This window comes from Scyliorhinus torazame, chromosome 1, assembly GCF_047496885.1.
Source record: "Scyliorhinus torazame isolate Kashiwa2021f chromosome 1, sScyTor2.1, whole genome shotgun sequence".
NCBI lineage: Eukaryota > Metazoa > Chordata > Chondrichthyes > Carcharhiniformes > Scyliorhinidae > Scyliorhinus > Scyliorhinus torazame.
Window position 1 is genome coordinate 99,377,669 of NC_092707.1, and position 12,435 is coordinate 99,390,103.

The window sequence follows — 12,435 nt, forward strand, 5'->3', positions numbered from 1 at the left end:
CTGGTTCCAAGTGATTGGACTTTGTCCCAATCATTTGGTTCGATATTCTCCAATGCTGGACGGATTCCTTGATCGATGGGCGGTCTTGAGGTGGTCGTTCACCTCCCTTTGTGTAGGCTTCTGTTGGCGCTGAAGAGTCTGGGTTGGCTTTGTGTGTCTAAATTGTTGCACATTGTTCCCGGGGATTGCTCATTAGTATTCAGATGGCTGGTGTTTTGTTGTGCTGATGGCTACAGGTATTGATCTTGTCTGGCCTTCCCAGAGGTGAATACACAGTCTACCTGCAGCTGCTTGTTTTAGTCCTGTTGGCTGATTTTCCCATCAGCCTTTGCCATTCACCATTTTAAATCGGGGTTAGCCATTCTAAATCAGGAGTGAGCCATTTTAACTGGCTACACCGGGGTGTAGACAAGTTGGAAGTCGTACCTCCGGAGCTTGAGCAGAATGCGCTGGAGGCGAGGGGTCATCTCGTTGAGGTCCTTCTGAATGATGCCAACAAGGGGGCGATGGTCGGTCTCCACAGTGAACTGCGAAAGACCATACACATAGTCGTGGAATTTGTTGATGCCGGTCAACAAACCGAGGCACTCCTTTGCAATCTGCGCATAGCGCTGTTCTGTGGAGGTCATGGCCCGTGAGGCATAGGCGACCGGGGCCCATGATGCAGTGTCATCCCGTTGCAGGAGTACCACCCCAATGCCGGACTGGCTGGCATCAGTCGAGATCTTTGTGTCCCAAGTAGTGTCGAAGGACGCCAATACCGGGGCGGTGGTGAGCTTGATCTTCCAAGTATCCGCCAAAGCACGCAGGAAATCATCCTGGGACCCCCCCGGGAGTTGCCGTCTCGTGGCCAGGAAGTGCCTGGCGAACACCTGATTAACAGTCTTGATGTACTGTCCTTCCAGTGGTGCCATCGCTTCCGTGTAAGTGGAAGCGTCCCGAATGAGGAGGAAAACTTGTGGGCTCACCCGTGAGTGGAGTATTTAGAGCTTCTGTGGGTCTGAGATGGCCTCTGTGGATGCTCCGAGATATCTTTCAAAGCAGGCTAGACAGTGCTCGAAAGTGGCTGTGGCGTCGGCTGCTTGAGGGTTCAGCTCCAGGCGATCCGGCTTGAGTAAGACGTTTATCTTCAAAATTCTAGCACAATAAATTGATGTACCATCAATGACTACGAGACGAAATGGTGAACTATTGAGGCTTTATTGTGCTAGATGTTAAGCCTTCAGCAGCTGGAACCAGAATGGAGGCAGCGCAGGAGAGTGTACACTTTCATACAGAGCTTGCTGGGTGGAGCCAGCAGACCAGGATTTACTGTAATGACTGTAGTGCAATGGCAGTACCGTAATACACGTAGTGTATGACCAGTGGTGTTTACCACGTGGGTGTTGCGGTTTCCTACTGCAGTACAAAGATGTGCAGTTTAGGTGGATTGGCCATGATAAAATTGCCTTTTAAGTTGTGTAGGTTAGACGAGGTTGTGAGGACAGGACAGGTGAACAAGGGAGTGAGCGTGGGTTGGGTTGGTCTATTCAGAGGGTCGGTGTATACTTGATGGGCCGAATGGCCTCCTGATGCACTGTACACTCTATGATTCTTTAATAGATGTATATTTCATAAATATCTATATATGTGTTTGTGGATTGATAGATCATACTATATTCAGTGTTTATAGATGGGTTTGTGCAGGTAGCAGCATTAATCATTGCAGCCTTGTGTGGTTCAGGGAACTCTTTCCCCCCGGAGGCTATTCACTGTTGCACCAGGAGGTGTTACCGATTAAATCTCCGGAGTGACAGTTCAGCAGTTGGAAAGTTTTCAGCCGGAGCTGCGATGGCGTGAGCCCGGGATGTTGTTTTGGCCTCACCATGAGAACTCACCGCGCTTATAAGCTGTGGATCCACAAGAAGGGATTCGGCAACAGCGGTGAGTCCCGGAGACAGGGCCCGGGCGGGGGGACCTCACTGTGTGAGCGGCCGGACGGGGCCTCACTGTGTGAGCGGCCGGACCCTGACTCTGTAGCCGGGGCTGGGACATCGCCTGCCCCATGTCCGCTGCGCATTCCCCCGCTGCCTCATCTCCACTGACAGGAGCAGAAAACACTGCCCCCCCCCCCCCCCCCGCCAATAATTAAGCTAACATAAGTTGCTGTCTTCATACTTCCTGTTTCTTGATTTCCTTAGACTACGAGCTGATGGTGAACCCTAAGGTCTTCCCTCAGGTGAAGCTGGGTGACATTGTGGAGATTGCACATATCAATGATGAGTACAGGTCAGCAACATTTGGAATAAACTGCTTTCTGTTGTTGCATGCTGCTCCTTATGATGTCCAGAACCGTTTAATGTTTTGTGTGCTTTTTAATTTATTTTTTATTTTTTAATTCTTCCAATCCACCTACCCTGCACATCTTTTTGGGTTGTGGCGGTAAGACCCACGCAGACACTGGGAGAATGTGCAAACTCTACAGGGACCGTGATCGGGGCTGGAATCAAACCCGGGTCCTCAGTGCTGTGAGGCGCTTTTCAATTTAATTTTCAATTACCATACTTGTGTAAACCACTGCTGCCTCATATTGCCAGGTTTTATTCTGACCTAGGGTGACTACCTGTGTGGAATTTGCCCGTTCACCCCTTGTCTGTGAGAGTTTCCTCCCACAGTCCAATGGGTAGGTGGATTGGCCATGCTAATTTGCCCCTTAGCGTCCAAAGATGTGCAGGTTAGGTGGATTGGCCGTGATCAATGTGTGTGGTTCTGGGTATAGAGCAGGAGAATGGATCTAGATGGGGTGCACTTTCGGAGTGTTGGTGCAGACTCGATGGGCTGAATGCCTCCTTGTGCACTGTAGGGATTCTATGAATTCTGTCATATTATGGTAGATAAACAACTGCATCTCTGCAGTTTAGCTTGCAGTGATTTAGATCTATGTTGGAAATTTGGTGTGCTTGTGAAGGAAAGTCAGAAAGATATATGGGTCCAGTGCACTGCTGATGTCGCCTAGTCATGTCACCTCGTCTCAGCTGTGGTATCCAGGGAGAGTGCTAATGAGCAGGATTGAGGTGGGAATGAACAGACATAAGGTGTTTCGGGATGTGATCCTTCGCGGAAGTGCAGCATTGGCAAGAACAAGAGTTTGATCGTCTGACTGCCTCGGTTGTAAAATGTAATTGGGGGAGGGAATGATTTGATAAGAGGATAAAATAACTTGAAAATGGGAGGATGAGAAGTATATAGATATTCCAATAGAATCATTCTACGGACACGAGGACTGGTCCAAAGTGGCTGACATAGTGAGGAGGTGACTCGAGGAACTCATAGAAATGAGTTTTGCAATACCAGAGACAAATATGTGGGTGAATTCAACACATAGACACATGAAGGTTTGTTAAGGTTTCTATGAACCTGAACATCCTGGTGACCAACACTGAGATTACAGTGGGTATTTTGTCATAGGAGATACGTTACAGCAAGTATGGGGAGGAAGTGGTATTGTCACTAGACGTATACTCCAAAACCCAGGGGTAAAATCTGATGGGGGGGGGATGGGATGGGATGGGGGGGGGGGGATGGGATGGATGGGGGGGGGGGGGGGGGGGGGACACAATACGAGTAATTAGTTAAATAGAACAGAAAAAAAAACCCCGCCATTTACTAACCAGAGCATCATTTCCATTGACAATCTGTGTTTCAAACACCATCAGTAAACATGACTAACAATTGGGTTCAATGTATCACATGATTTTGAGTCAACGATGCCCCTTTAACTGACGGACACTAAAGTGTGTAATTTTATTCAGCTCTTTTATACATAAAGTCGTAATGTAGTAACTTATTTCTGAGAAAGATAGATTACATTGCCAACAGTGCCACATGGTTCAGTTTTCCACTCTACCGAGGTACAGGTATCATACTGTACCATCGAGTCTGCACCGGCTCTTGGAAAGAGCACCGTACCCAAGGTCAACACCTCCACCCTATCCCCATAACCCAGTAACCCCACCCAACACTAAGGGCAATTTTGGGCACTAAGGGCAATTTATCATGGCCAATCCACCTAACCTGCACATCTTTGGACTGTGGGAGGAAACTGGAGCACCCGGAGGAAACCCACGCACACACAGGGAGGATGTGCAGACTCCGCACAGACAGTGACCCAAGCCGGAATCGAACCTGGGACCCTGGAGCTGTGAAGCAATTGTGCTATCCACAATGCTACCGTGCTGCCCAAAAGGACAATGTCAGGAGTGGGATTTGAACCCATGCCCCGAGAAAGGGACCAGAAATCACCAGGCTTAAATGTGGCAAGGAAACACACTCCTTGAGTCTGGCGCCTTAGACCACTCGGCCATCCTGACAAGTTGCTTAAGTCTCAGTCATGCTCCTACTACCAGAAAGAAAAAACTTATAATTGAAGTGTCCTCCACAAAAGGTCACAAGTGTCTATTTAAAATGTTCATGTAACAGAATTCCAATCTGTCAGGGGATTCAGCTGGTGGTTTAACTCTCCAAAATGTAGCTGTGATGACCTATTGTAGTGATGGGCAAACTAGGACAGTGAGTGAGCCACATGAGTGGCACTCCTTCATCTCATGGGACTGCAAGATTGAAATTAGGCTTGTTGACGAACCATGACACCCTGCCCCCCCCCCCAAATAAGATTCAATACATTTAATGCATGCCAAATATTTCATTAAAATTTTTTTTTAAAAAAATTAAGGTATATGAAATTTTTTATAAAAATAACATAGACAATTACATCAATATGGTATAATAAACATTCCCCCCCCCCCATCTCAATCTTCACACCCCCCAACCATAAAACAACAATCCACCCCCTCCCCCCTTGGAATACTGCATCTGCTGACATTTTAATTTTCCCCGAGAAAGTCGCCGAACAGCTACCACCCCTGGGTGAACCCGACCGTTGACCCTCTTAAGGTGAACTTTATTTTCTCGAGACTGAGAAATACTGCCATGTCACTAACCCAGGTCTCTACACGCGGGGGTGGGGGGGCTTCGAGTCCCTCCATATTAATAAGATCTGTCTCCGGGCTACCAGGGAGGCCAGGACGTCAGCCTCTTTCGCCCCCTGAACTCCCGGCTCTTCCGACACACCAAATATCGCTACCTCTGGACTCGGCACCACCCGTGTTTTTAGGACCGTGGACATTGCCTTAGCAAAACCCTGCCAAAACCCTCTAAGATTCGGGCATGACCAAGACACGTGGATATGAGTTGCTGGGCTTCCCGCGCACCTCGCACACCTATCTTCTGCCCCCAAAAACCTGCTCATCCTAGCCGCTGTCATGTGTGCCCGGTGGACTACCTTCAATTGTATCAGGCTGAGCCTGGCACTTAAGGAGGTATTAACCCTGCTTAGGGCATCCGCCCATAGACCCGCCTCTATCTGTCCTCCCACTTGCCCTTAAGCTCCTCCCCCAGAGTTTCCTCCATCTCCGAAAGCTCCTGGTAAATATCTGAAACCTTCCCCTCTCCCACACAGGTACTGGAGACTACTCTTTCCTGTATCCCCCGTGGCGGCAGCAGCGGAAAGGCCGGCACCTGTTTTCTCAGGAAGTCTCGCACCTGCAAATACCTGAACACGTTCCCTGCTGGCAATTCAAATTTATCCTCCAAGGCTTTCAAGCTGGGAAAGCTCCCATCTATAAATAGATCCCCCATCCTTCTAATTCCTGCCCTTTGCCAACTTCGGAACCCACCATCTAGCCTACCCGGTACAAACCGATGATTATTATAAATCGGGTCCAAACCGATGCTCCCTCCACTCTCTTGTATCTCCTCCATTGCCCCCAGATTCTCAGAGCTGCCCCCACCACCAGACTTGTAGAGTATCGTGCCGACGAGAACGGACGAGGTGCCGTTATCAGTGCTCCCAAACTGGTGTCTTTGCATGACGCCGCCTCCATCCGTTCCCATGCCGATCCCTCCCCCATGACCCACTTCCTAATCATGGCTATACTAGCCACCCAGTAGTAATTGCAGAAGTTCAGCAGCACCAACCCATCCTCCCCCCCGGCTGCGCTCCAGCAACACTTTCTTCACTCGCGGGGTTTTACCCGCCCACACAAAGCCCAAAATAACCTTATTCACCCGCTTGAAAAAGGCCTTTGGGATGAAGATGGGGAGGCACTGAAAGACAAACAGAAATCTGGGGAGGACCGTCATTTTCACAGACTGTACCTTCCCGCCAGTGATAGCGGGAGCATGCCCCATCTCGTAAAGTCCCCTTCCATTTGATCTACCAACCGGGATAGGTTTAACTTGTGCAGTACCTCCCATTCCCGGGCCACCTGGATTCCCAGACGTTGAAAGCTCTCCCCTACCATTCTAAGCGGCAGCTCTTCCAGTCGCTTCTCCTGTCCTGCCTGGATCGCGAACATCTCGCTTTTCCCTATGTTCAATTTATACCCTGAAAAATTGCCAAATTCTCCCAGGATTCGCATTACTTCCCCCCCATCACCTCCAACGGATCTGAAATATACAATAGAAGGTCATCTGCGTAAAGCGAGACCTGGTGCTCCACCCGCCCCCGAACTAGCCCTTTCCAGTTCCTAGAGGCTCTTAACACCATGGCCAATGGTTCTATGGCCAGAGCAAACAGTAACGGGGAGAGGGGGCACCCTTGCCTCGTCCCTCGGTGTAGTTGAAAGTAACCTGACCTCGGCCAGTTCGTACGCACAGTCGCTACTGGTGCCTGATAGAGCAATCGCACCCAGTCAATAAAGCCCTCACCAAAGCCAAACCTTCCCAGCGCCTCCCACAAGTAATTCCACTCCACCCGATCAAAAGCCTTCTCCGGTGCATCGCTACCACCACCTCCTCTCCTTCTGAGGGCATCATAATAACATTTAAAAGCCTTCAAACATTGGCCTTGAGTTGCCTGACCCTTGCAAATCCTGTCTGGTCTTCCCCTATCACCCCCGGGACACAGTCCTCTATCCTTGTGGCCAGTATCTTAGCCAGCAGTTTGGCGTCCACATTCAGTAGAGAAATTGGCCTGGATGACCCGCATTTCTCCGGATCCTTCTCCCATTTTAGGATCAATGAAATCGAGGCCTGCGACATTGTTGGAGGGAGGACTCCCTTCTCTCTTGCTTCGTTAAATGTCCTCACCAGCTGTGGGCTCAATATCTCTGAAAACGTCTTATAGAATTCCACCGGGTAGCCGTCAGGCCCCGGGGCCTTGCCCGACTGCATGCCCTCCAGCCCCTTTATTATTTCCTCAATCTCAATTGGGGCTCCCAGCCCTTCCAGCAGACCCTCATCTACCCTCGGAAATCTCAACTGATCCAAAAACTGCCTCATCCGCTCCACCCCAGCCAGGGGTTCCCATTAATATAATTTACTATAGAAGTCCTTAAACACCTCGTTCACCTCCGCTGGGTCCAGGACAATATTCCCGCCTCTACTCTTTACTTTACCTATCTCCCTGGCCGCCTCCCTTTTCCTCAGCTGGTGCGCCAACATTCTGCTTGCCTTTTCCCCGTTCTCATAAATCGCCCCCCTTGCATCCCTCAACTGTTCCACCACTTTCCCTGTGGGCAACAGCCGAAACTCCGCCTGTAACCTCCGCCGCTCCCTCAGTAGCCCCGCGTCCGGGGCCTCCGAGCATCACCTGTCCACCTGGAGTATCTCCTCCACTAATTTATCCCTCTCAGCCCATTCCGCCTTTTCTCTGTGGGCCCGTATCGAGGTTAATTCCCCTCTGACCACTGCCTTCAGAGCTTCCCAAACCGTCGCTGCGGAGACCACCCCGTATCATTTGTTTCCAGGTAGTTCTGGATGGACTTGTTAACCCGCCCACAGATCGCTTTGTCCGCTAGCAACCCCACATCCAGTCTCCACAGCAGATGTTGCCCTCTGTCCACTCTAACCCATAGATCCACCCAATGTGAGGCATGGTCCGACACTACGATTGCCGAGTACTCAGTATCCACCACCTCCTGTATTAGCGCCCTGCTCAGAACAAAAAATTTGATGCGAGAGTATACCTTGTGGACATGTGAGAAAAAGGAAACCTCCTTCGCCCTTGGCCGTGCAAACCTCCATGGGTCTACTCACCCCTTCTGTTCCATAAACCCCTTGAATTCTTTTGCCGCAGCCGGCCTCCTCCCTGTCCTGGATTTTGACCGGTCCAATTCCGGATCAATGACCGTGTTAAAGTCTCCTCCCATGATCAGGTTTTGTGACTCTAAGTCTGGGATCTTAGCTGAAACCCGCCTCATAATTTCCACATCGTCCCAATTCGGAGCATATATGTTCACGAGTACCACCTGCATCCCCTCCAGCTTCCCACTCACCATTGTGTATCTACCCCCCCTTGTCTGACACGATTCTCCCCGCCTCGAATGCCACTCGTTTGTTGACCAATATCGCTACCCCTCTGGTTTTTGAGTCCAGCCCTGAGTGGAATACTTGGCTGACCTACCCCTTTCTCAATCTCGTCTGGTCTGTAACCTTTAGGTGCGTCTCTTGTAGCATTGCCACGTCCGCCTTCAGCCCCCTCAAATGCGCAAACCCGCAAGCCCTCTTGACTTGACCGGCTCATTCAAGCCCCCCTCCCGCCCCCACTGCCGACTAGCCATCACCCTTTTTAGGCCAGCCTCCAGCTCGCGTCCTCCGCCTCCTCGAGCCCCCCTCGGGCAGTCGCCGTTCCCGACCTCCCATTTGTCCCCTAGTAACAGTTCCTCCCCTGTTAGCAAAGCAGCTCCCTCCGCCCTCTCCCTGTCTCCCCCCCCCCCCAGCAACAACACTAGAAACCCAATCCCCCAATACAAGCTCCAGCTTAACACCTGCTCACCTCCCACTGCGCTTCCGAGAGTCAGCTGACCCATGCTGACTTGATAGCGCCTGCCCCTGGCACCAAGCAGTCTGTCTCCCCATTGTTCTCTCCCCTCTCCCCCCACTTGGACAAACATTTTAAAAGCTTCACATTCCCCAGTAAACAAACATCAGAAAAAACAGTGAAGAAACTGCCCCTTTAGAAAAATAATCACCCAAAAAGCAGAACCAACCCCAAAGCCCATCCCCCCTCTAACCAGCGCCCTGCAAGAGAAAGTTACCTTTAGCCATCCAAACAGCCCCTTATTACACATAGCACTACTTATATTTATACAACCCAGCACAACAAATCCCCGCCACAGTATTTCTCCAAGGCCTCAGTGTCTTTTAATTCACTTCCAGCCTCTTGTTTAATAAAAGTCCATACTTCGTCTGGTGTTTCAAAGTAGAAGTCCCGTTCCTCATGTGTGATCCACAGACGGGCTGGGTACAGCATCCCAAACTTCACCCCCTTCTTAAAGAGGGCCGTTTTTGCCCGATTAAACCCAGTTCGCCTCTTGGCCAGATCCACACCCAGGTCCTGATAAATGCGCAGCTCACGGTTCTCCCACTTGCTGCTCCGTTCCTTCTTGGCCCACCGCAGAACGTGTTCCTTGTCCAGGAAACCGTGTAAACGTGCCACCATGGCCCTCGGCGGCTCGTTCGCTCGGGGCTTCTTCGCGAGGGCTCTGTGCGCTCTATCCACTTCCAGGGGCCGAGGGAACGCCTCAGCCCCCATCAACTTCTCCAACATGTCCGTCACATAAATCCTTGCATCTGATCCCTCACTGCCTTCAGGGAGGCCGACAATTCTAAGATTCTGCCTGCTGGACCTGTTCTCCAGGTCCTCCAGCTTCTCCTGCATTCTTTTCTGGCGGTCGTTCATCATCTCCACCTTGGTCTTCAGCACGGTTATGTACTCCTCGTGCTCGAACACCTTTTTCTCCACCTCCAGGATCGCTGTCTCATGGGTCTCTTGATTCTGCACAACTTGATCAATCGAAGTCTTAATCGTCCAGCGTGTCCTTCTTCAGCTTGGCGAAGCAATCTTCAAAAAACTTCACCAGCAGCTCCGTCGACCACTGTGCCATCTCGCCGCAGCCCTGCTTCTCCGCCATGCTTTCCCGCTTTACTAGCTCTGCTCGCGTCTTCTTTTTGTAGGACTTTGTCTTCTCATACAGCCACTCCTGGTCCAATTCTCCATACACCGGAGGGGGATTTCTCCTTACTCTCTCACTCTTCACCGATTTATCCCATAAAATCCGAAAAAAAACCGGGGGAAAATAGTCCAAAGGTCTGTCACAGGCGGGAGCTATCAAATGTGCGACCTACTCCTCCAAGGCCGCCACCGGAAGTCCCGCCAAATATTTCATAATGAGTCATAGAAAATGCTTAATCATTTATATATTAATGGAACTATCAACTTCAAATGGTAAAAACAAAATAATTCTTTGCACTTTGGAGCACGGCTCTCACAGTCAATGTTGTGAGCAATCAGCACGCACCTCACTTCACTCACCCTTGCTTTACGTGTGAATCACTTCAGTCATACTGGTAGGAATAAACCTACATGGATGGGACTCAACAGAATGTGGCGACCCTCTGTGTGTGAGCAGCAGTCAACAAAATGTCTTGTGAGCTGCACTCAAACTAGATGGGCTGCATGTGGCCCCCAGACTACAGATTGCCCACCACTGACCTATTGCATTAACTGAACTTCCCTCTGTGTTTTCTGCCTCGTAATCACTCTTTAATGAGATTTGCTGGCCAATATTTAAAGCTGGGCCAATATCACTCGCACAGATGATCCGGTCAGTCTTGCGTTGCTGCTCGTGGGAGCTTGTTGTGCATAAATTGACTGCTGCATCCCCTACATGATTGGAGAGATAGCCTGAAGATGTGAAAGGAGCTAGAAAAATGCATTTCTTTTCTCTTTCTCTTTTCATTCTTTCTTGTGCATGGAGCGTGCTAATTATTATATTGTCTCTATTATTTGCAGCCCTCTTCTTCTTCAGGTGAAGTCTTTGAAAGAAGACCTGCAAAAAGGTAACACTGAATTGTTTTGCGCTGCGGCTGATAGGTATTAGGGGCTGGATTCTCCCAGCCCGCCCGTCGCAAGAAGGCCACGGGTGAGCCACGTAGAATGGAAAAGTCCATTCACCTCCCGCGGGATTCTCCGGTCACCGGGCGAATGCGGCCGGAGAATTTTGCCTAATTTTTATTCTTTCAGGGGATGTGGTCAGAATTTTTATTTCCCATCTGTAATTGCCCTTGAGAAGGTGGTGGTGAGTCACTGACTTGAACCGCTACAGTCCCTGTGGTGTAGGTATAGCCACAGTGCTGTTATAGAGAGAGTTCCAAGATTTTGTCAAGGTGGGATATGGCATGAAGGGGAATTCCAGGTGGTGGTGTTCCCATGTGTCTGCTGCCCTTGTCCTTCTAGGTGGTGGAGGTTGATGAGTTGCTGTTGTGCATCTTGTAGATGGTACACATGGCTGCCACTGTGCGTGAGTGATGCAGGAAGTGGATGTTGGAGGTGGTTGAGTTGAGTTTGAATCAACTCTTTTACAGATGGGATAAAACCTTTCTCAGTTTTTGGGGAATCTTAATAGAACACAAAACTGCTCTTAATTTAGCAGATTTGGTTTCGGTGGATGATGTCACCCAAAATGCTGTATCCGATGGAGGGAAGCATTGGTTTGAAACATTATAGAAGGAAAGCCTTATATTTTATACAGTGCCTTACCAATGGCAAGAGGAGCAACTAGTTTTGGTGGTATTGGCTGAGGGAGGAATGTTAGTCAAGACACAAGGAGAGCTCCCTTCTCCTGTTCAAATGTCGTTGGGTATCTACTCTTAAAACATGTTGGTTTGCCTCTGGCCCTGCCTCTGACCTCGCCTGGTGCTTGAGGAAATTAAAACGCTTACAAAGGTCGTGGTACAGATTGGTACTAGCGACATAGGCAGGTAGAGTGACGAGGTCCTGGAGCAGGAGGTCAGGGAGTTAGGTAGAAGTTTAAAAAAACAGGACCTCTAGGGTTGTAATCTCAGGATTACTCCCTGTGCCACATGCCAGTGAGGCTAGAAATATGAAGATAGTACAGCTAAACACGTGGCTAAATAGCTGGTGTAGGAGGGAGGGTTTCATATATTTGGACCATTAGGATCTTTTCGAAGGCAAGTTGGATCTACACAAGAAGGACGGATTGCATCTAAACTGGAGGGACACCAATGTCCTGGCCGCAAGGTTTAAGAGTATCACACGGGAGGGTTTAAACTAGTGTAGCAGTGGGTGGGAACTGGAGCAATAGGTCAGAAGGTGAAATGACTGAGGAGGGAATAGGCCAGTAAGACTCCAATGTTGTAAAACACAGTAGGTTTGGTGGTCTGAAGTACATTTGTTTCAATGTGAGAAGTATAACGGGAAAGGCAGATGAACTTCAGAGCTTGAATTAGTTCTTGGAACTATGATGTTGTTGCCATTACAGAGACTTGGTTGAGGGAAGGGACAGGATTAGCAGCTAAATGTTTCAGGATTTAGATGTTTCGGGCAGGGTAGAGGAGGATGTAAAAGGGGCGGGGGAGTTGCACTACTGGTTG

The 12,435-nt window shown here is 49.7% G+C and overlaps 1 protein-coding gene and 1 non-coding gene across 8 annotated transcripts in view; one reads left to right on the top strand and one right to left on the bottom strand.

The window, feature by feature from the left end:
* The first annotated feature begins 1,775 nt into the window (after positions 1-1,775).
* Positions 1,776-12,435, top strand: part of depdc5 (DEP domain containing 5, GATOR1 subcomplex subunit) — a 265,638-nt gene continuing 254,978 nt past the window's right edge. For all 7 annotated transcript variants that reach the window (XR_011940662.1, XM_072498598.1, XM_072498564.1 and 4 more), the window contains exons 1-3: positions 1,776-1,923; positions 2,181-2,268; positions 10,835-10,881. Coding sequence is in view for 6 of the 7 variants with exons in the window: in XM_072498598.1 (XP_072354699.1) it covers positions 1,866-1,923; positions 2,181-2,268; positions 10,835-10,881 (193 nt within the window). In the remaining variant the exon portion in view is untranslated. The remainder of the gene's footprint in view (positions 1,924-2,180; positions 2,269-10,834; positions 10,882-12,435) is intronic.
* Positions 4,231-4,349, bottom strand: trnal-caa (transfer RNA leucine (anticodon CAA)). Its single transcript has 2 exons — positions 4,312-4,349; positions 4,231-4,276 (listed from the first exon to the last, which is right to left on the bottom strand). It is a non-coding gene; the product is annotated as a tRNA-Leu (tRNA).